The following is a 24,372-nucleotide window of genomic DNA, read 5'->3' as shown; positions in this document are numbered from 1 at the left end:
GCTAGGGGTATTTGTATTACTGACCACCTGCAAGGGGGCTTTTTCATTTTCAAAAGATGTGGGCTTACATTTACAGCCTTCGGTTGCCAATGGTCTGATGCTTCATTGGACAGTCGCTTACTTTCGTAAGAGTAGGGTTTGAGCCATTACTCTCCACAAGGGTCAGTAGTTATCTACCATTCCAATATTGCTCGAGTATTATAAACGAGATTTACAGGTAAAAGGTCAAGGAGCATATTTATTCAAAAATCATGCAGCGCAGCAAGTTACCTTTCTTTATGATAGGGAAAGTGCAGGAGTGCCCCATATTTAACATTATATGGTGCATTCATGTCTTTTCCCTGCTCTGGTGCCTAGAGCCAATGCAGGCACCCTTACACCAGGGTGCAAGGGTGCCTATGTGGTGAGATGTATTCTTTTTGTGCAGGAAGGGACTCCTTCCTCCACAAAAACAATCCCCTGGGGCATTTTACTCTTTCAGAATGCAGCACACATAGAAAGAGGAAAAACGAGAAGAAATGATGATATTTCTCCTCATTGCGCCTTCCTTGCGGAGGTGTAGTATTTTGACACATTCCCAAGTATAATAAATCTGCTAAATCTGGGAATATATGCCAAGGAATCCATTAGTGGATATGTGATAACACACATGCCCCAACCATGGAACACCTCACCGTGGAAGAGTGTTGCAACGCAGCGATTTGCACTGCGTTGCGTTACTCTAGATTTATCAAGCCACTGATGGCCATGGCATTATGGTGTGTCTCCATAAGCTTGGCCACTGCGTTTCCTCGGTCTTTATTCACTGTGGCCTTGCGTGACTTGAAAAAAGAGTTAAAGTGCTCTTGTGCCCCATTGCGTGGCACAAGAGTAACGCAACTCTTTGATAAATTTGGCTCCAAGTATTTATGACCTATTGGCGATGAGGAGGATGGAGTGGCAACCTGGTTACATTTAATGCAATAGTATGGATGACTGTTTTCATGTATGAGGCCAGGAGTGTGATGAATGATTGAACGTTTTTTAAATGTATTAGACTGATGATGTGGTGAAGAAAGTGAATATTCTTGCAATTAATGCAACTTCATTCAAGTGTCTGAAGCCACTGTGTGGAATGAGTGTGTGGAATAATCCAAGCTACTTTCAAGCCTCTGAGATAGCTCTATAGGCATTGTATGGGCCTTCGCACAAATATGCAAGGCCAGTGATGAGTGAGTGTTGGTCAACTGCATCATTACAGTTTTATGGGGAGTAGTGAGTCTATTTAGAAGTGTGTGTGTGTGTGCATATGGGTACATGTGTGTCTGTCCCTGTATGTGCTTGTGTGTATGCAAGAGAGAGAGGTCTGACAGGGTTGATATAGCGGCATGAGATTGGTGATGTGATAAATGTGTGCCGCCATTTAAGTGCAAGTGACAAGTCATGTAGGAATGAGTCTTTAGATAGGTGTGCCAAGCCATTTATATTGGGTATGAGGCCAATGTTGTGTGAATAAGGAAAATTCCATTCTGCAAAAAAGAGAAAATTATATATATATATATATATATATATATATATATATATATATATATATATATATATATATAGATATATATATAGATATATATATATATATAGATAGATATATATATAGATATATATATAAATATATATATATATATATATATATATATATATATATATATATATATATATATATATATATATATATATATATATATATATATTCTTGATTCTCTGTAGGAAACTCTGAGGTGGATAGCTCTATGCCACAAAAGGCTTCTGTTTTTTCTTTTGGTTCTCACCTGCAGTGCAGAGGCATATTTCTCCAGTTTCGAATCAAGTTTGAAATTCCTGGATGGAATCCTTAAGCTGGCACTGTTGAAACAGAAAAATGTTTTGTTTGGCTATAATTATGTCAGCTCAGTCCCCATGATATGCACATTGTTTTGCTTGGAACTGCACAAACTTGTTCTTCCCCAAGCTTAATCTTCTGTAATTTCTGTTATTGGATTTCCTGTATTTTACATAATTTTGCCTAATTTGTTATACTTACTCTTTTTGCACGTGGGAGACTGGTGTGAGTAGTACATTTCATACAGAATTATGTGCCTGAGGACCTACCTCATGTACAATATTCACCCAAACAACAACCAAGCAAAATCACCACGCCCATTTATTCTTGCAGATGTCCTACTTATCGCAATGTATGACACCCTATATTGTATCTTGATTCCCTCGCATGCCTATAAGTAAGGATTGCATGTTTCTGTCCCATAACCTTATTCAATAGAAAAGCAAACTGGTTAAGCCAACTCTGGTTGAAAGAAGTGTAATGTATTCAAGGCTTTTTATGAGATGAAACGGTAGACAATGTTACTTCTGGGATTTACCACTAACATCACGACTTCATGTCATCTTTCCTCAAATTGTGTTTACATTGAATAGTTACATCATTTCAACATAAGTTAAGAGTCCAGCACACTATTACAATTGATGTATCAAATAAATATTGTCCTCCATGTTGGGGCAAGCAGGAATTGTTGTTATTGAATGATCCCAGATAGCTCATTGTTATGTTCAAGACCGCTGACGTTTTTTGGTCAGGCACTTGTGTTAGTTGTTTCGAATATAATATTGAACTATGCTGGATACATTTATTTTAATAATCACTGCTTTCATTAATCTGGAGTGTGACATTTATTGCATATGTCATATTGGTATGCTTTACTCTTATAAAAGCTCTATCTAGGTTCATGATCATAGACAGTGAATTCAGCACACCCTTTAAAGGTCTGGCCTCGAAATGAGAATAAATGAGACTACATTTTATCTGCTCAATATACATTTCCCTTCAAAAGTCATCTTTATACTTGTTTTTCATTGATCTCAAAACTGCTTTTGACAACGTTGATTGCCCTGAGCTCTGGCAAATTTTAAAGCAACAGAGAGTCCCTGATAAACTATTAAAGCTTCTAGCTGCAATGCACTCTGATACCACAACCCAGTTGAAACATAGTACCAGAGTGAATATACTTCAGAGATCTCAAAAGAACGAGGTGTCAAGCTAATTTGTGTTTTAGCACCAACTTTAGTTAACTGCTATATATACAATGCCTTAAAAACACTAACAAACCTTGACTTAGGTGTACCAAAAATAAACAAAGATCAAATACCAATACTGCTCTTTGCAGAAGACGCAGTATTAATAACCCAAACCAAATTATCGATGCATCGTCTTCTGGCAGATGTCGAGTCATTTTGTATGCTAGAAGTCTCACCATCAATGTTGGAAAAGCAAAGTATATGATTCTTAATACGAAAACTAAACTTAAAGCGATCTTTAGTGTCTACTATAAGTCATTGGCCCTTGTGATGACCTATGATTATCTAGGCATTCACCTTGATAGTAAACTGTTGTGGGCCCCCAAGGGTCTAAAATATCTCAGCCAGCAAGCAGGTGATGTATTGAGATTTGCAAAAGTGTGTGAAAACTGCTAGATAAGCTCGGCTACCCAGGCATATTAAATTAAAGCTATGGCTGCCAGCATATATGGTTCCGGGATTTGGGGACATAGAAAGACCCCCATCCTGTTAAACCACAGAGAAAAACTTTTTATGACCGTTACTGCATTTGGGCTGGGGAACACCGATGGATGTACGTCGAGCATATTTGGGGAAAATCGAGCATTGCATTCCCATAGCACCTGTAAAATATTTGATCTGAATTTGGTCCAGGGAAGAGCTTGGCTTGTATAAAAATATATTATTAAACATTATGAAGAACTGAAAGTATCTCTTTCTTCCCTAGTTCGCAACCATATCATATGTTCTTCAGAACATCAGATTGTAAGATCTTTGACTTCATCCGGAAAACATTAGCAAGGCTAGCTTTGATTTGGTACCAAACACCAACTGGTCCTATGCTTGGAAGCAAGCAGTGCAGGTCCCATATTAAAACATGTTATAGAGTTCAAACAAGACTGAAACTTTAAACCATTATTGGGTGAAAACCTCCCAGTCGAAAAAATGCACATTTACTTAAAATATAGATTGCCGCTTGCTTCATCTGTTAAAAGATGGTCACCAAAGCTTGTCGTGGGAGCACATTCGTGTAGATGCTCGATTGGTGGTCCAGAAAAAATATCAATTTTGTTGTTGCTGTGCCAGCATATATCAAGTGTTTGTACATTTTATCTATGCCTGCTTTTTCTCAAACATCATATTAGCATTCTGCGTTAGAGCAGATGACAAGAAAATATTTCTGGATGTATAAGCCTATATCTACGCTGCTTTGAAGACAAGAGCATGATTCCAAAAAATATTGCTTATATTTATTGCAAAATATTTGAATCTGAATGCACAGATGCATAAGAGGCCTTCGTGTATCTTTGAAGATATTATCTGACTCAAAACAGAGACTCTTTAAGCTTCCATTATGGTTTTAGCGTACAACTGCTTTGAACTTTACAAACTTTCTTATGAGTTTTTTTTGTTTTTTTTTCTAATGCAAAAAGCTTCTCTTTTTTGTTTCTTTTACTTCTTTGATGTTAACTTCGTGCAGTAATATGCGGAGTGTTTGAAGGTAGTAATTTTTAGGGCAGTTCAAATGCACCGTCACTGCCTTGCTTATCTCACAAAAATAATAGTATCCACATTATTCCTTGTTGTAGCTTATTTTATTAATTGGGGGTACTGAAAAGGTGTGGATTTAATTAAACCTGTTTTTAGCTTGTTCATGTTCACGTTGTAACCCTAGGGAGGACACTTCGGTTCTATTAACATTTTTAACTCGTCAAATTGATCATTTTTAATGAGTATTATTATTTATTTATTTTGTAATCTTAATGCTGTGCATTTTAAATGTAAAGGTTGCGTTTTCACAGTTTTGGTAATTGTTATGGCCTACTTTGGCTGTGCACAATAAATTTTTGGAGTTTGAGGTCTTGCCTTAGCCACGATATTTTGTTTTAAATAAAAATAATATATATACTATACATATTTACAGGGTCTTTCAGTTATCCTTCTTCATCTATTGGTTTGCTGTAGTGTCATTCACATTTTGCTTCCGACTGCCACAGCGTACAACATGGGGCACAGGTTCATGCGACTGCAGGTGTTTGCCTACCTGACTATGAGTAAAGGCATTGTGCTCTTGCACAATGTGCACTTCTGCACAGTAAGAACTCCCCTTTAGTGTCAGGGACAACCTGTGAAATGTATGTTGTTACATAAAAATGTATATATAAATATATTTGGCTCTTAGTCAATGCTTGCTTTTTAATATAAATTCAATTCTGTTCACACGCACAATGCTAATGTGAGCATAACTATATATTTTACTTCCTTAGCCAGTATGGTGTCTGACTTTTCATTCGAAATTATGTTCATTTTCAAATATTTTCGTGAAAGCATATCTTTTTAATTTAGGTACATGCATCTTTTTTCAACTAGTGGAGAAGGCACTTACATCACTTGATGAAACTGATAGCATATCTATAAAAGGCGGGGAATGAACACACTACAAGGTGGTACCAATTACATACATACCAACAGATCCCTTTCAGGTGGGAGACTCCCGATTTTTGAAACCAAAGATTGCTTTAATTTAAGTATCTCCCACCTGAAATTACCGCTGCTTCAATAGAAATCATGGCGGGATGTTTTCTACATCTCCCACTGTGCTGTTCTTAAGTAATTGCATGTATGCCATTATCCCATACATCTTCATCAAAATATTTCAGGCGCAGTGAGTAGAATTGCCAAATAGTTATTTTCAAATTGGAACGGTAACCAGTGCATGTTTGGTGTCTTTGGAATTGTAATTAAAAATCCTAACTTATGGTGGTCAGATTTTAAATTACAATTTCGAAACTGCCACATTTGTAACTGAGTGGGCTTTAATTGTGAAGAAATTTCTGTTGCCTTTCTGTGGGTTTCGATGGGTGGACGCCTAAGGCAGCCTCCATGTGACGTTATGCTCTCTTCAGTAGCCTTCCACAGCCCAGCCACCTCAGGATGTCGGAAGGGACAACTACTTCTAGCGCTCCGAGCTCCTGTCTCTGCATGTCCGCAATGCTAACTTCGTTATAAGCCCTCAATTCATCCAGGGCCAAAAAAAAGAAAACATAATAAACAGGAGCAAGCAACGGGATAGCTATGGATGGATAAGCACGCCTACTCATCAATTGAAAAGGGGGGGGCTCTTGGCCCCCCGCCCGCATGGCGGCGCGGCGACCGCCTCCTCCTCCTTGCCTCTCGGTGGTGGGGCGTGCCTTCACGGGCGCATCCCACCACCGATTGGTCGGCGCCATCCCACCACCGATTGGTCGGCGCCCTCCCTGACCCGGATGTCATAGTAGGATTTCCGGGTCAGGAGGGCGGGCCGCAAGAGGGGCTGGGCGCGTAGCCACCCCCCCGCCGGGCCCCTTGGGAATAAAGAAGCGGGGAGTGCCCGGGAGACCCTCTTGTTCCCTGGACGCTCCCCCACAGCGTGTCGTGCCCCGCGCTCGGGGCTTCTTGTTTTTAGTGACCTATTGAGTTTTGTTTTGCAGGCCGTCGGATCCGGGAAGAAGCTGAGAAACCGGAGGGAGCGGAGGCCGTCTTGCGTTTAGCAAGCAGAGTCGGCGTTGACCAGGGTTCAAAATTTTGGAGCGTGAGCACAAGTCGAAAGGGTGCGGAGCTCGGGGGAAGGCTGCGCATCGGAGGAGCCACGTGGAGCGCCGCGTAGTTAGCTTTCCGGCTGTGGGGCACAGAACGAGGTATTTCTCGGCGGGTGCGGGTTGGCGGGACACGCGCAGTCGGAGTATATGCTGCATTTGTGCCCGATCAGCTGGGGAACTCTGCGTGCGTGTGCCAAAGCGAGCTTTGTTAGTAGAGAACCGGCACGCTGAACTCCCGCCTTCTCCGCTCCTCACGCAGGCGTTTTGAACTAATTGTCCTTATTTCCCCACTTTGCAGCTACGGAATTAGCCGGCTGTTCGAGTGAGCTGAATTTAGGTGGTGAAGCAGGGTCGATCAGGGCAGCACATGGATGGGAGACCAGGGGAAAGGGTGCAGTTAATTGCTGAATTGGAGTAACTTTTAAGAAACGTTGGGGCTGATTTATGTTGATGCACATTGTTTGATTAATCAATTGTGGGTGTCGTTTTTTACATTGAGGGGCCTGTATAAATAGAAAGCAAGGGTGCTTTCAATTGTTAGGGCATACAGGCAGAGACAGTCTTGAGGGTGGTGGACAAAAGGGTAGTCAAGCCTCCAAGTATTACAATAACCTTTAAGATAAGTGTTTCTCCCGCCTCATACTCCCAGGTATTAATACATTTTCTATTACAGGCAATCAAAGAGAACATTGCTGCATTTTGACTGATCAGCTCGAGGCCATGGACGTAGGACACAATACCGGCGCGGAGTACGCAGGAATGGTCGGTAAGGGGAGAGCAGGGGGCTAGCATTTCATCGCTCCTGGTGGCCGCCGGGTGGGTCTACATTAGGTTTACTCACCCCTGACATAGCCGGATAAGCTGGTGGTGTTGCGGTTGCCGTTGCATGGTGCTGACAGCCCCCTGGACATCCTCCATCTGGTGAAGGTACAAATCGCACGTACGCCCAATTGTAACACTAAGAGTGTAGGCGGTGGTTTGTGTTTTAGAACATGCCAGGGCCAAGGGGTAGTAAAGGAGGGTCCAAGATGGAGGTTATGATGCAGGCCATGATGCGTGAAATGAGCCACATTAACAGACGATTGGGGAAAATTGATGAATTAGAGGCTCGCATCAATGAGAAGTTTGATGATGCCCCTGGCCCATCTGGAAGGCCTATTCGCCAGAGGGCGGCCCCCTTGCCAAGGGGGGATTTTGTTACCCTGCCTAAGAGGTCTAAGGCCAAGAAACCCAGGTACACTGCCCCCTCCCCTGAGCCGGTAGTTCCGGTACCTATCATACCTGTACCTGCGGTTCCGGCCCCTCTGGCACCTATGCCTATAGTCCCAGCTCCTGCAGCACCGGCCCCTGTTATTCTGCCGGCGCTCCCTCCTGCCGGGCCTGCCCCTTCACCCGTGGTACCAATCCCAGTCACGGGTTTGCCGCCACCGGCCGCTCCCTTGCCTCCTACACCTCTGCCACCGGTTATGCCCCCAGTGGCGCCTGCAGTCCCAGCAGGTAATCTTGACCCAGTCCCTCCAGAATTGGTGTCTCAGATAACGGCCTTGCTGCCGTGGCTGCAAAAGGGGGGCGTGTGTCTTGCCACATCTGATCATGAGGCAGAAGCGAAAAAATTGGTTGAGAAGATTAAGGCTGCAAATGCGGCGGAGAGTATTGCGGTGCCCTCATCTTTTTCCCTTGCAGGTGCCAGTCCCGCCCAGCCGAATGGTGATAGTGTTCTACCGGCCCAAGTGCCCGTAAATGGTAAGGAGGTGTCACTGCCTCTCTTGGGAGACGGCTTAGTGCCATCCAGGAGTGAAAACTTGGTTCAACATGTGTCCCAGGCGGTAAAAGAGATGATCTGGGCGTTGTTGCTAGACAATAGGGAAATGGAGCAGGCCAAGGTACTGAAGGAATGGATGCATCCAAGTGAATGGAGGGCACAGTGCTCCAGGTTCAGGGTAGAGGAGACTTTGAAGAATTGGATCAGGGCCTTTTCTGTTCTTTCGGTCATCACGGCCGAACGCCCCCCAAATGTGCAGGCAGCCATGGCTTGCTACCAGAGTAGGATTGTGGGGTGGAGCGATCAGTACACTGGGGATGCGTGGAAGGAGTATGATGTTAATTTCAGGAAGGCCAAGGAATTTGATACATCATTGGCGTGGGACAAAGTAGATTCTATGTCCTGGCACAAGCAGTTCTCAGGTGACACAGCCCCATCCCAGGCCACCAGTGCAGTCACGGTGTTCTCCGCCAGGCCTCAACAGCCCTTTCGATCTACCCATGGGAATGAGGTTCCAGGGACAGCTTGCAGGTCCAAGCAAGGTAACCACAGTCATAGGGGGAGGGGGAAGCCAGAGTAATTCAGGCGGACTGGGCCCCCCCACACCTATAGACGTGTTAGCAATGATCCCATGGTTGAATAGGTACCCTGACCATATAGCGGCCACCCTACTCCAGGAAGGTTTTTCACAAGGTTTTAGGATCCCGGCGGTGGGTTACACAGGTAGCGCAAATTGCCGGGACCAATTGTCAGTGAAACAGAATCCAACGGTCATGTCCGCTAATATTACCAAGGAATTATCATTAGGTAGGATAGCTGGTCCCTTCCAGGAGGTGCCTGTCCACAATTTTGTGTGTTCACCGCTTGGAGTAGTACCCAAAAAAGAGAAAGGCGAATTTAGACTCATCCACAACCTGTCCGCTCCAAGAGGAGCGTCCTTGAACGAAGCGATTGATGAAGGGATTTGTAGTGTAAAGTATGCCTCATTTGATCAGGCTGTTGACTTGTTGCGTGCTCTGGGACCAGGGGCATTGATGGCTAAATCTGACATAGAATCCGCTTTTCGACTCCTCCCAGTACAGCCATTGGATCACCACCTTCTAGGTTTCACTTTCGAGGGCAAGTTTTACATGGACAAATGCATGCCCATGGGTTGTTCCATATCATGTGCCTACTTTGAGACATTTAGCTCATTTCTAGAATGGGTCATGAGACAGGCGACGGGCCACCAACAGGTCATGCATTACTTGGATGACTTCCTGTTCTTAGGCGCGGCGGACTCTCAGGAGTGTGCCTGGGCATTGCAGGAATTTTGCGTGCTCATGCGGGCTTTTGGGGTTCCGCTGGCGCCGGGGAAGACGGTCGGCCCGGCTACTTGCCTGGAATTCCTTGGTACCGAAATTGACTCAGTACAGGGATGCTTCAGGTTGCCCAAGGACAAAGTGTCTAGGTTTAGGGCAGCTCTCCGTCAATGCCTGTGTAGAGGTAAGGTTTCCTTGCAGCAGCTGCAGGAAGTGGTGGGGCAACTGAACTTTGCACTGTGGGTCATCCCAATGGCGCGCCCATTCTCACGCTCGATTGCCCAGGCTATGAGAGGACTACGGGAGAAACATCACCGCACTAGGCTGTCATCTGTGGTTCGCCAGGACATGCTTATATGGATGGCATTCCTGGAGGACTTTAATGGCAGGATAGTCTGGTCCGGTCCTCCCGCGACATCAGCAGAGTTGGGTTTATGGACAGACGCTGCTGGTAGCGTGGGCTTTGGCGCCATCCTAGGGACCAAGTGGGTTGCCCAACGGTGGCCTGAGAAATGGAAAGCATGGGGTTTGACCGCCAACATTGGCTTCCTAGAACTTTTCCCAGTCTGGGTGGCATTGAAGGTCTGGCCAGAACACCTATGTAACCAATCAGTGGTGTTCTGGTCGGACAACATGACAGTGGTGGAATGCATAAACCAACAGGGGGCATGCTGTCCGTTCATATTGCGCCTGATAAAAGAGATTGTGTTGCAGTGCCTATAGTGGAATGTACTTTTCAGAGCCAAACATGTCCCAGGCATCCTCAACAATGCGGCTGACTCCCTTTCTCGCCTTAAAATCCAGGACTTCAGGGAACATCTTCCTGCAGCAGACCCCTCACCAGCGCACTTCCCGGCAGTACTTTGGCAGATTGGTGCCCCATATTACAGGACCTCGTGGTTGCTAGCTTAGCCCCCAGGACCAAGACAGCTTACGAAGGGGCGTTTTTGTCTAACCGTGCTTTCTCGGGGCAGGAATGGGAGGTTAGGTGGGACAGCTTTGCGGCTTATTTAGAATGGATGCACAGGGATGGGCGCTCAGTGGCAGCAGCAAGCAGACATAGGGCGGCGGTATCCTTCTTTGCGCAGGCAAAGGGCATGCGAGACCCCACTAATACCTTTATGGTGCGCAAGGCTATGAGGGGATGGCGCCGGTTACAGGGCCACTCTGTGGATAGGAGAAGGCCCATAGGTGTGGCGCGGCTGGCGGCCTTATTGCTGGCATTACACGAGGTCTGTAGCTCTGTATGGGAGATACTTTTGTTCAAAGCTGCATTTTCCCTGGCTTTCTATGGGGCCCTGAGAATTGGAGAATTGGTGGCAGGGTCCAAAGGGGATAAGTTGGGCGGCCTACAGAGGGCTAGCGTCAGGATCAGAGAGGATACGATGTGGGTGACAATTCAGAGGTCAAAGACTGACCAGGAATCTCGGGGTCACACCATAGTGCTCCACCGGGCCCGGGTCAACCCTTGCTGCCCGGTTACTCATGTGGAGGTTGTCCACAGGCAGCGGGAGGGCATGGCGGGGGGGCACTGTTGTGTCACGCCGATGGGACACCATTGACTAGGTACCAGTTTAGGCGGGTTCTGGAGCTGGCAGTCAAACAGGCAGGTTTAGATCCCAAAGAATTTGGCACTCCTTTAGGATAGGGGCTGCAACTGAAGCAGCGCTAGGGGTCCTCTCGGCTGAGAATGGGAAGAGAATTGGGAGATGGTCATCTGAGTGCTACAATCGTTACGTACAAATTGACACGTTGTGATAGGATGATTCTCACGCCTGGTATGTTTCTGGTTCTTGCAGTTTCTCAAACCTGTGACGCGGGGGAGGAACTTACTACCGGGAGTCAACGATTTATAACATCACAGCAGGAGCACCGTGGAGGACACAGGACAATGGTGACTTGGATTGTAGGCCACTCTTATGTGAGGCGTGCTGAACATGTTTTTCTTTCAGGAGACCGTAAGAAAAGGGCGGCGCTGAAGGGGTTTGATATCTCATTCTTCGGGAGAGGGGGTCTATGCCTCAGCCAGTTTAGGAATTTCTTCCAGGGACTCCTAGCTCAGCAGCCCGCCTCCCCGTCAGTGGTGATACTTCACCTAGGGGAGAATGATCTGGCCTAACTGGGGAGGCGCATTCTCATTGAAGAGATCATCTCCACTGCGGGGTGGGTGGCCAGGATTTGCCCGGGTTGCACAGTAGTATAGTCGCAACTTATCCCTCGGTGGCAGTGGCGAGGGGGGGACTCGGTCAGGGCGTTGAATCACTCGGTAAAGAGGATCAACACACAGTTGGACAAACTATTTCGAGCCCCCCGGTTGCAGCAATTTTACCTGGGGGATGGGGTGCACTTGACGGAGGCAGGGAACGTCCTTTGGTCTAATAATGTCTGGGCCTGGTTGGAGGGATTCGCTAGGTGAACACGCTCCAGGTTAGGTCTAGAATAGGGGAGGCCAGATCGTTGGGTAACAATGCTGGCCTGTGGCGGTAAGGCCATGACCGGTGAGCAGCTATTTTTAAGGTCTGAGGGGGCGGGCATCATCCTATGGAGGTTCCCGCCCAGGGGGAGGGGCCATTGGCCCCTCCTAGAACTCTAGGGGCAAGGTAACTGGTGCTTCAAAGGGGCGCGGGTTGTAGTAGTCACGCTTTCCTTAGGCTGGTAGCCACCCCACGCGCGTATACTCATGACGTCACAGGATGGTGCAGAGTAAGGGCCCTCCTTTAGTGGGTAAATGGAGTTCACGGCGTGGACCGGGTAATTACCAGGCCTGGCTGCGCATGCCCACATCTCTAGGTAAGGTGCAGCTAGTAGGACCTGACACCGGTTAGCGACCTTGCCATATGGCCAGAAATGTAGTATACAAAAATCTAGATGAGGATGTTAGATTCGGTTAGGAAACAATCTGTATTAGAGTTTCTATTAAGGTTAGTCTCTCAAACTTGTTGACAATATTGTATCTAATGTCCTGCTGATTTTGTATCACTTGTTTACCATGCAATAAAAAATTTGTTATTTTTATATCTTAATAAATACGGCCGGCGGGTCTTGCGACCCCCGCCTTCCAAAGATAACCCTGTTTCATGTTCATGTGTCCGGGGGTTGGTGTGGGCAGTTGGGGAGGGGGCGGCAGCCAGTCGCTGACCATGTGAAAAGGGGGGGCTCTTGGCCCCCCCGCCCGCATGGCGGCGCGGCGACCGCCTCCTCCTCCTCCGTGCCTCTCGGTGGTGGGGCGTGCCTTCCCGGGCGCATCCCACCACCGATTGGTCGGCGCCCTCCCTGACCCGGATGTCATAGTAGGATTTCCGGGTCAGGGGGGCGGGCCGCAAGAGGGGCTGGGCGGGGGGCGTAGCCACCCCCCCGCCGGGCCCCTTGGGAATAAAGAAGTGGGGAGCTCCCGGGAGACCCTCTTGTTCCCTGGACGCTCCCCCACAGCGTGTCGTGCCCCGCGCTCTGGGCTTCTTGTTTTCCCACCCACCATCCCTGGAACTAAAAGGTTGATGCTTTACTAGTCTGATTTAAGCGTAATTTGCTATGATATTGTGACCATGTTTTCCATGCGTAAGTGAACTTTATTTGGATTGTATGTTTTGCTGATGATGCTTTCTTTAGGAATTTTTTCCCCTCTTTTAGTGAACTGTGCTGAAATATGTGTTGATGTCCAATTGTGTTTAGGCCTTTTCTCCCTTTGTAGCGATACGTTGATGCGTGACATAATTTAGCCAGTGTAGTTGTCCATTAGTATTTTTTCCCATAGGTCGTCGTATTTATTAGGTATGGGGCATGCGGTAAGGTCATGACCGGTGAGCAGCTATTTTTAAGGTCTGAGGGGGCGGGCATCATCCTATGGAGGTTTCCGCCCAGGGGGAGGGGCCATTGGCCCCTCCTAGAACTTCAGGGGCAAGGTAACTGGTGCTTCAAAGGGGCGCGGGCTGGAGTAGTCACGCTTTCCTTAGGCTGGTAGCCACCCCGTGCGCGTATACTCATGACGTCACAGGATAACGCAGAGTGAGGGCCCTCCTTTAGTGGGTAAATGGAGTTCACGGCGTGGACCGGGTGATTACCAGGCCCGGCTGCGCATGCGCACATCTCTAGGTAAGGCGCAGCTAGTAGGACCTGACACCGGTTAGCGACCTTGCCATATGGCCAGAAATGTAGTATACAAAAATCTAGATGAGGATGTTAGATTCGGTTAGGAAACAATCTGTATTAGAGTTTCTGTTAAGGTTAGTCTCTCAAACTTGACAATATTGTATCTAATGTCCTGCTGATTTTTGTATCACTTGTTTACCATGCAATTAAAAATTTGTTATTTTTATATCTTAATAAATACGGCTGGCGGGTCTTGAGACCCCCCGCCTTCCAAAGATAACCCTGTTTCATGTTCATGTGTCCGGGGGTTGGTGTGGGCAGTTGGGGAGGGGGCGGCAGCCAGTCGCTGACCATGTCATTCTTTAGCCCCTCCATTACTTTTGTTTGTATGCCTTTCCTCTCCCTCCCCGTCCCTTCCTTTATTGCTTAGCTGTGCTTGTTTCCTTCTTTTACTTTCAGTGAACACTACTAAAGGCTCACCCTCAGTCATGTGATCTTCTAATGCAACAAGGCTGATTTAGAAGCTGCTCCCCTAAATAAAAGCGGGTTGATTAGCGGAGGTAAATCAAGGCAATTTATCTGCCAGGAGAACATTCATTCAATTGGGCTCATTTTGTGTTTATTTTATTTCTTACATGCACAAAGCATACTTTCTCGGACACATTAATTCCAGCTTTTCAAACGTCCGTGCATAAAGCATGGGACACTGAGCGCACAGTTATCCAACACAGTCTGAACACTGTTGTCAGCATAGTTTTCTCCAGAGATTATTGAAGAGGTGATATTGTTCCTGACACTGTTTACTTTTCTTTTGAAAAAAACTCTTCTCGTTCTATATTTTTTCTATGTTGTAGGGAGACAATGCCTTGGTCCTAACATGCATCTTCATTATTGACAGTGTCAATAAAAAGCCTGAATCATACAAAGATTGATGAGAGGCTGTTTGCAATAAGTCTAACCACTGGCAATAGCTTGCGGTAGCACTCCCAACTCGTCGCTATTTTGCTCACCATGCAACTTCAGTTTAGACCCAGCTACATGCAAATAAGTCTTGACCTTGCTCCAATGGGAACAGTCCTGCCCGAACTGTCAAGATCAAACCAATCAGTGGGCTTGTCAAATATATGATATCAAGTATATAGTGTCCCACAATCGTCTGGCAGTAAGTCTGCACGAGGGACTGTTGCTGTTGACTTGGACCAGGATCACTGGCCGCTACATTGGCCACTTTAAAACTCGGGACGCTGAATCATACTATTCATTACGTCATTACGTCATTGTGCATCATCGGAAGTGGAGGACTCGGACCATCATTGTGGGCCATCCCTGTGAATAAATGAGCATGGACGATTGTGGGACACTATATACTTGACAAGCCCAATACTTGCATTGCAAGCGGATTTAGATAATCACTTTGGGCCATCCTCGTGTTTTAAGGAACTTGGACGATTGTGGGACTTCATATATTTGACAAGCCCACTACTTGTAGTGCAAGCGATCTTAGGATTGGCACTATTTGGTTTGATCTTGCGGTACATTTACTTACGCATACAGACTCACGCATACAGACTGACTGGACAAGGAATAATAGAACTAAGCCCTGACGAAGTTCCAGCTGTGGAACGAAACGCGTTGGCTGGTGTCTAATTTTAAAATTTGAACTACAATTAAAGATACTTTTGGACACACTAGGAGCATACAGACTTTATTCTGGTGCACCTTCCTTTTCATACATATTGGCTTATCTGGTTTCCAGTGGAGTGGAAGTGCGGCAAACTCCGGAAGCAGTTGCACAGACTTTTAATTTGTTATCTCTGTTTTAGAAATGATGTGCTGAACCTTGGTCAGCCCCATTCTGTCATTTTTTTGTAGCATAGGGCCAGACATGTAAAACTAAGAGAATTTTCACTAGCTTGATACCAGTCAGACAACACCCAATTTTTGTTCCCTTCATAATTAACTTTTGTGGCAGCTATTTAATGGTATCCATATGAGAGCATGCAGGTCACACCAAAATTGTGTTTTCAATTTTCCTCCGTCCCACCCTAACATAAATTTACATGTCACTTCTTTGAACGTATATCTGGTTGTCTTCCCAAACTACCACTCCATGTAGCATGCACGGACAGTTGCATGACGAGTACACTGTAGACAAACAGACTGACCTTCTGGTGAAAGGACTCTGCGCTTGCTCCGTCTGTGACATGACCTGTGAAAAAGAACACATTCAGGGGTGGTTACTCAGGAATGGGGCTCGGCTTTGTCAATTCTTAGGTCAACTTGAACATCAGTATTAGAAAATGAAAGTAAAATGATCCCCATAATCAACAAGCATTTACAATGCAACGGTCTCGCCTTTGCAAAAGTTAGCGCTTTTGGCATTGTAAATGACAAATGTTTTATTTATGTGTTGGTTTTGGAAACAGATAAATAAATGGCATTGTCATGAGCAGTAGAGAGTGAGTAGTAGAGAGTGAGTAGTAGAGAGAGTAGTAGAGAGAGTAGTAGTGAGTAGTAGAGAGAGTAGTAGAGAGAGTAGTAGAGAGTGAGTAGAGAGTAGTAAGTGAGTAGTAGAGTGTGTAGTAGAGAGTAGTGAGTGTGTAGTAGAGAGTAGTGAGTGTGTAGTAGAGAATAGTGAGTGTGTAGTAGAGAGTGTGTAGTAGAGAGTGTGTAGTAGAGAGTGAGCAGTAGAGACTAGTGAGTGTGTAGTAGAGTGGTGAGTGTGTAGTAGAGTGGTGAGTGTGTAGTAGAGTGTGTAGTAGAGTGTGTAGGAGAATGTGTAGTAGGGAGTGTAGTAGAGTGTGTAGTAGAGAGTGTGTACTAGAGAGTAGTGAGTGTGTAGTAGAGAGTGTGTAATACAGAATGTGAAGTAGAGAGATTGAAGTAGAGAGATTGAAGTAGAGAGATTGAAGTAAAGAGATTGAGGTAGAGAGATTGAGGTAGAGAGATTGAATTAGAGAGATTGAGGTAGAGAGATTGAAGTAGAGAGTGTGGAGTAGAGAGTGTGGAGTAGAGAGTGGAGAGTCTGTAGTAGAGTGTAGTAGAAAGTAGTGAGTGTGTAGTAGAGTAGTAGAGAATGTGTAGTAGAGTAGTAGAGAGTAGTAGAGGGTGTGTAGTAGAGCGTGTGTGTAGCAGAGTGTGTAGTAGAGTGTGTAGTGTAGAGTGTGTAGTAGAGAGTGTGTAGTAGAGAGTGTGTAATGTAGAGTGTGTAATGTAGAGTGTGTAATGTAGAGTGTAATGTAAAGTGTGTAATGTAGAGTGTGTAATGTAGAGTGTGTAGTAGAGTGTGTAGTAGAGTGTGTAGTAGAGAGTGTAGTAAGTAGTGACTGTAGTAGATAGTGTGTAGTAGAGAGTGTCTAGTATAGAGTGTGTCGAAGAGAGTAGTGGCTGTAGTAGTGAGTGTGTAGTGAGTGTGTAGTAGAGTGTGTAGTAGAGAGTAGTGACTGTAGTAGAGAGTGTGTAGTAGTGTGTAGTAGAGTAGTGACTGTAGTAGAGTGTGTAGTACAGTGTGTAGTAGAGAGTAGTGACTGTAGTAGATAGTGTGTAGTAGAGAGTGTCTAGTATAGAGTGTGTCGAAGAGAGTAGTGGCTGTAGTAGTGAGTGTGTAGTGAGTGTGTAGTAGAGAGTAGTGACTGTAGTAGAGTGTGTAGTACAGTGTGTAGTAGAGAGTAGCGACTGTAGTAGAGAGTGTGTAGTAGAGTGTGTAGTAGAGAGTGTGTAGTAGAGTGTGTAGTAGAGAGTAGAGTGCGTAGCAGAGAGTAGTGACTGTAGTAGAGAGTGTGTAGTAGAGTGTGTAGTAGAGAGTGTGTAGTAGAGGGTAGTAGAGAGTAGAGTGCGTAGCAGAGAGTAGTGACTGTAGTAGAGAGTGTGTAGCAGAATGTGTAGTAGAGAGTAGTGACTGTAGTAGGGAGTGTGTAGTAGAGAGTAGTGACTGTAGTAGAGAGTGTGTAGTAGAGAGTGTGTAGTAGAGAGTGTGCAGTTATTTGAGTTTTACATCAAATTAAAAACGGGAGCGGAACAAACTCATCCTATACATTATTGTGGTAGGTGCCCACGCATATAGGGTTAAATGATGCGTTAGATGCCACAGGTCCCACCAACACGCTTCCTTTATGATAGGAGAATGCCCAACATCGCGGAGATTTGCTCTCTGCTCTTCCCGGATATTTGTATTTTCAAATGTATAATGTTATCCTGCTAAACGAAGACGATGCTCAAACTATAAAAGAAGAGGGTTTCACAGATATGTTAGTCCTTCCGGGCAAACGAAATGACCCAAAGAAAGATCAAGTGACAGTTTAGAGCTCCAAGTGAGTCTTAATAAAATCAGTGTCTGGAACGCATAGCATCAAAAAACGAGCGGGGCATCAAACTGCAGTGTCACTCAATCAAAGCTTCAAGGCTTCTGAGCGCTAGCCGAGAATTATTTTTTGTGAAGCACTAATCACTGTGGAAGGTGCCCCTGCTATCCCAGATGTGAGAAGTCAGTCTGATATGAAAATAAGCAGTATTTGGAATGAATGTATTTGGCAGGGGGAAGGTGGGGCGGCACAAGACCGTACTGACGAGTGAACAGGAGCCATTTTGTACCTAGTGATTCTGCCTGTGTGCATGTAGACAAACCAGGCAGCAGCATGAGCATGTGATTCGGTAAAATAACAAGCATTTACAATGCAATGGTTTTGCCTTTGTTAAAGTTAGAGCTATTGGCATTGCTCTTGATAATCTGAAGCTCCACTCTGCATTCTGAAGCTCCACTCTGCACTCTGAAGCTCCACTTTGCACTCTGAAGCTCCACTCTGCACTCTGAAGCTCCACTCTGCACTCTGAAGCTCCACTCTGCACTCTGAAGCTCCACTCTGAAGCTGCACTCTGAAGCTGCACTCTGAAGCTCCACTCTGAAGCTCCACTCTGCACTCTGAAGCTCCACTCGGAAGCTCCACTCTGCACTCTGAAGCTCCACTCGGAAGCTCCACTCTGCACTCTGAAGCTCCACTCAGAAGCTCCACTCTGCACTCTGAAGCTCCACTCTGAAGCTCCACTCTGCACTCTGAAGCTCCACTCTGAAGCTCCACTCTGCACTCTGAAGCTGCACTCTGAAGCTCCACTCTGAAGCTCCACTCTGAAGCTCCACTCTGAAGCTCCACTCTGCACTCTGAAGCTCCACTCTGAAGCTCCACTCTGAAGCTCCACTCTGAAGCTCCACTCTGAAGCTGCACTCTGAAGCTGCACTCTGAAGCTGCACTCTGAAGCTGCACTCTGAAGCTCCACTCTGAAGCTCCACTCTGAAGCTCCACTCTGAAGCTCCACTCTGAAGCTCCACTCTGAAGCTCCACTCTGCACTCTGAAGCTCCACTCTGAAGCTCCACTCTGCACTCTGAAGCTCCACTCTGAAGCTCCACTCTGCACTCTGAAGCTGCACTCTGAAGCTGCACTCTGAAGCTGCACTCTGAAGCTGAACTCTGAAGCTGAACTCTGAATCTGAACTCTGAAGCTCCACTCTGAAGCTCCACTCTGAATCTGAACTCTGAAGCTCCACTCTGAATCTGAACTCTGAAGCTCCACTCTGAATCTGAACTCTGAAGCTCCACTCTGAAGCTCCACTCTGCACTCTGAAGCTCCACTCTGAAGCTCCACTCTCCACTCTGAATCTCCACTCTCCACTCTGAATCTCCACTCTCCACTCTGAATCTCCACTCTGAAGCTCCACTCTGAAGCTCCACTCTGAAGCTCCACTCTGAAGCTCCACTCTGCACTCTGAAGCTCCACTCTGAAGCTCCACTCTGCACTCTGAAGCTCCAATCTGAAGCTCCACTCTGAAGCTCCACTCTGAAGCTCCACTCTGAAGCTCCACTCTGAAGCTCCACTCTGAAGCTCCACTCTGAAGCTCCACTCTGCACTCTGAAGCTCCACTCTGAAGCTCCACTCTGAAGCTCCACTCTGAAGCTCCACTCTGAAGCTCCACTCTGAAGCTCCACTCTGCACTCTGAAGCTCTACTCTGAAGCTCCACTCTGCACTCTGAAGCTCCACTCTGAAGCTCCACTCTGCACTCTGAAGCTCCACTCTGAAGCTCCACTCTGCACTCTGAAGCTCCACTCTGAAGCTCCACTCTGAAGCTCCACTCTGAAGCTCCACTCTGAAGCTCCACTCTGAAGCTCTACTCTGAAGCTCTACTCTGAAGCTCTACTCTGAAGCTCCACTCTGCACTCTGAAGCTCCACTCTGAAGCTGCACTCTGAAGCTGCACTCTCAAGCTCCACTCTGAAGCTGCACTCTGAAGCTCCACTCTGAAGCTCCACTCTGAAGCTCCACTCTGAAGCTCCACTCTGCACTCTGAAGCTCCACTCTCCACTCTGAATCTCCACTCTGAAGCTCCACTCTCCACTCTGAATCTCCACTCTGAAGCTCCACTCTCCACTCTGAAGCTCCACTCTGAATCTCCACTCTGAATCTCCACTCTGAATCTCCACTCGGAAGCTCCACTCGGAAGCTCCACTCTGAAGCTCCACTCTGAAGCTCCACTCTGCACTCTGAAGCTCCACTCTGAAGCTCCACTCTGAAGCTCCACTCTGCACTCTGAAGCTCCACTCTGAAGCTCTACTCTGAAGCTCCACTCTGCACTCTGAAGCTCCACTCTGAAGCTCTACTCTGAAGCTCCACTCTGCACTCTGAAGCTCCACTCTGAAGCTCTACTCTGAAGCTCCACTCTGCACTCTGAAGCTCCACTCTGAAGCTCTACTCTGAAGCTCCACTCTGCACTCTGAAGCTCCACTCTGAAGCTCTACTCTGAAGCTCCACTCTGCACTCTGAAGCTCCACTCTGAAGCTCTACTCTGAAGCTCCACTCTGCACTCTGAAGCTCCACTCTGAAGCTCTACTCTGAAGCTCCACTCTGCACTCTGAAGCTCCACTCTGAAGCTCTACTCTGAAGCTCCACTCTGCACTCTGAAGCTCCACTCTGAAGCTCCACTCTCCACTCTGAAGCTCCACTCTGAAGCTCCACTCTGAAGCTCCACTCTCCACTCTGAAGCTCCACTCTGAAGCTCCACTCTGAAGCTCCACTCTGAAGCTCCACTCTGAAGCTCCACTCTGAAGCTCCACTCTGCACTCTGAAGCTCCACTCTGCACTCTGAAGCTCCACTCTGCACTCGGAAGCTCCACTCGGAAGCTCCACTCGGAAGCTCCACTCGGAAGCTCCACTCGGAAGCTCCACTCTGAAGCTCCACTCTGAAGCTCCACTCTGAAGCTCCACTCTGAAGCTCCACTCTGAAGCTGCACTCTGAAGCTGCACTCTGAAGCTCTACTCTGAAGCTCCACTCTGCACTCTGAAGCTCTACTCTGAAGCTCCACTCTGCACTCTGAAGCTCCACTCTGAAGCTCCACTCTGCACTCTGAAGCTCCACTCTGAAGCTCCACTCTGAAGCTCCACTCTGCACTCTGAAGCTCCACTCTGAAGCTCCACTCTGCACTCTGAAGCTCCACTCTGAAGCTCCACTCTGCACTCTGAAGCTCCACTCTGAAGCTCCACTCTGCACTCTGAAGCTCCACTCTGAAGCTCCACTCTGCACTCTGAAGCTCCACTCTGAAGCTCCACTCTGCACTCTGAAGCTCCACTCTGAAGCTCCACTCTGAAGCTCCACTCTGAAGCTCCACTCTGAAGCTCCACTCTGAAGCTCCACTCTGCACTCTGAAGCTCCACTCTGAAGCTCCACTCTGAAGCTCCACTCTGAAGCTCCACTCTGAAGCTCCACTCTGCACTCTGAAACTCCACTCTGAAGCTCCACTCTGCACTCTGAAGCTCCACTCTGAAGCTCCACTCTGCACTCTGAAGCTCCACTCTGAAGCTCCACTCTGCACTCTGAAGCTCCACTCTGAAGCTCCACTCTGAAGCTCCACTCTGAAGCTCTACTCTGAAGCTCTACTCTGAAGCTCCACTCTGCACTCTGAAGCTCCACTCTGCACTCTGAAGCTCCACTCTGCACTCTGAAGCTCCACTCTGCACTCTGAAGCTCCACTCTGAAGCTCCACTCTGAAGCTCCACTCTGAAGCTCCACTCTGAAGCTCCACTCTGAAGCTCCACTCTGAAGCTCTACTCTGAAGCTCCACTCTGCACTCTGAAGCTCCACTCTGAAGCTCTACTCTGAAGCTCCACTCTGCACTCTGAAGCTCCACTCTGAAGCTCCACTCTGCACTCTGAAGCTCCACTCTGAAGCTCCACTCTGCACTCTGAAGCTCCACTCTGAAGCTCCACTCTGAAGCTCCACTCTGAAGTTCCACTCTGAAGCTCCACTCTGAAGCTCCACTCTGAAGCTCCACTCTGAAGCTCCACTCTGAAGCTCCACTCTGAAGCTCCACTCTGAAGCTCCACTCTGCACTCTGAAGCTCCACTCTGCACTCTGAAGCTCCACTCTGCACTCTGAAGCTCCACTCTGCACTCTGAAGCTCCACTCTGCACTGTGAAGCTCCACTCTGCACTCTGAAGCTCCACTCTGCACTCTGAAGCTCCACTCTGAAGCTCCACTCTGAAGCTCCACTCTGAAGCTCCACTCTGAAGCTCCACTCTGAAGCTCTACTCTGAAGCTCCACTCTGCACTCTGAGGCTCCACTCTGAAGCTCTACTCTGAAGCTCCACTCTGCACTCTGAAGCTCCACTCTGAAGCTCCACTCTGCACTCTGAAGCTCCACTCTGAAGCTCCACTCTGCACTCTGAAGCTCCACTCTGAAGCTCCACTCTGAAGCTCCACTCTGAAGTTCCACTCTGAAGCTCCACTCTGAAGCTCCACTCTGAAGCTCCACTCTGAAGCTCCACTCTGAAGCTCCACTCTGCACTCTGAAGCTCCACTCTGCACTCTGAAGCTCCACTCGGAAGCTCCACTCTGCACTCTGAAGCTCCACTCTGAAGCTCCACTCTGCACTCTGAAGCTCCACTCTGAAGCTCCACTCTGAAGCTCCACTCTGAAGCTCCACTCTGAAGCTCCACTCTGAAGCTCTACTCTGAAGCTCCACTCTGCACTCTGAAGCTCTACTCTGAAGCTCCACTCTGCACTCTGAAGCTCCACTCTGAAGCTCCACTCTGCACTCTGAAGCTCCACTCTGAAGCTCCACTCTGCACTCTGAAGCTCCACTCTGAAGCTCTACTCTGAAGCTCCACTCTGCACTCTGAAGCTCCACTCTGAAGCTCTACTCTGAAGCTCCACTCTGCACTCTGAAGCTCCACTCTGAAGCTCTACTCTGAAGCTCCACTCTGCACTCTGAAGCTCCACTCTGAAGCTCCACTCTGCACTCTGAAGCTCCACTCTGAAGCTCCACTCTGAAGCTCCACTCTGCACTCTGAATCTCCACTCTGAAGCTCCACTCTGAATCTCCACTCTGAAGCTCCACTCTGAAGCTCCACTCTGAAGCTCCACTCTGAAGCTCCACTCTGAAGCTCCACTCTGCACTCTGAAGCTCCACTCTGCACTATGAAGCTCCACTCTGCACTCTGAAGCTCCACTCTGCACTCTGAAGCTCCACTCTGAAGCTCCACTCTGAAGCTCCACTCTGAAGCTCCACTCTGAAGCTCCACTCTGCACTCTGAAGCTCCACTCTGAAGCTCCACTCTGCACTCTGAAGCTCCACTCTGAAGCTCCACTCTGCACTCTGAAGCTCCACTCTGAAGCTCCACTCTGAAGCTCCACTCTGAAGCTCCACTCTGAAGCTCCACTCTGAAGCTCCACTCTGCACTCTGAAGCTCCACTCTGAAGCTCCACTCTGCACTCTGAAGCTCCACTCTGAAGCTCCACTCTGCACTCTGAAGCTCCACTCTGAAGCTCCACTCTGAAGCTCCACTCTGCACTCTGAACGGTCAGACTCCAAAAATCGGCCCTAATCACAATAGTATTATTTCACCTGTGTGAATATAAGTCTTTGAAATTCTGGCCAGTGGTAATACACACAAGTAATATAAAATTGTTGTTCCAAAGAGCATTAAATGGAAATAAAACAAGTACCAGACCCATTGACGCCTGCACCTTAAAAGTGAAACTGACTGAAGCAAGCGCCAGGGCCACGTTGAAAAAAAAAGCCACACACATTAGATGCAGTCAAGGCCGCTCACGAGGTCAGAAGGCACTCCACATGAACAACTACCAGACACATTGTTTCATTTCACTTTGAAAGTGCAGCGTCAAAGTGAAACTGACTAAAGGAAGCGCACAGCCCATTAGATGCAGTCAAGGCGCGCTCACGAGGTCAAATCTCCAAAGAAGAAGCTCGTGACAGCCTGACTACAGCAGAAAAAGCTCGTAACAGTCTGATGTCCACAATATTCCCAGAAAAGTGGCAACATAAGTTGTCTCGCATAGACAGCAAAAGCTTCGCTTTTGCTTTCGTCTAGGCGAGACCTAAAAAACGACTGATTATTCCATCTCGGGGTGAAGATGATAATCAGTGCAGTTTCTGATCTGATAGCAAGGACATCTAAACAAAGATAAGCATAAGATTATTATTTGAGATCATGCAGAAATCTACACAAAACAAAGATAGATAAGTAAACCTGGCCTGACCAGAGCATGCTCGCTGCC

The 24,372-nt window shown here is 47.1% G+C and overlaps 1 protein-coding gene across 1 annotated transcript in view; it reads right to left on the bottom strand.

The window, feature by feature from the left end:
* Positions 1-24,372, bottom strand: part of LAD1 (ladinin 1) — a 276,482-nt gene that overhangs the window by 37,799 nt on the left and 214,311 nt on the right. The window contains exons 7-8 of the mRNA XM_086923155.1: positions 15,977-16,020; positions 1,806-1,878 (exon numbers count right to left, since the gene is read on the bottom strand). Of these exons, the coding sequence (XP_086779281.1) occupies positions 1,806-1,878; positions 15,977-16,020 (117 nt within the window). The remainder of the gene's footprint in view (positions 1-1,805; positions 1,879-15,976; positions 16,021-24,372) is intronic.

This window comes from Lissotriton vulgaris, chromosome 5 (assembly GCF_964263255.1).
Source record: "Lissotriton vulgaris chromosome 5, aLisVul1.2, whole genome shotgun sequence".
NCBI classification, from domain to species: domain Eukaryota; kingdom Metazoa; phylum Chordata; class Amphibia; order Caudata; family Salamandridae; genus Lissotriton; species Lissotriton vulgaris.
The sequence above is the reverse complement of the archived record's forward strand: the minus strand, read 5'-3'. Positions and strand labels throughout refer to the sequence as shown.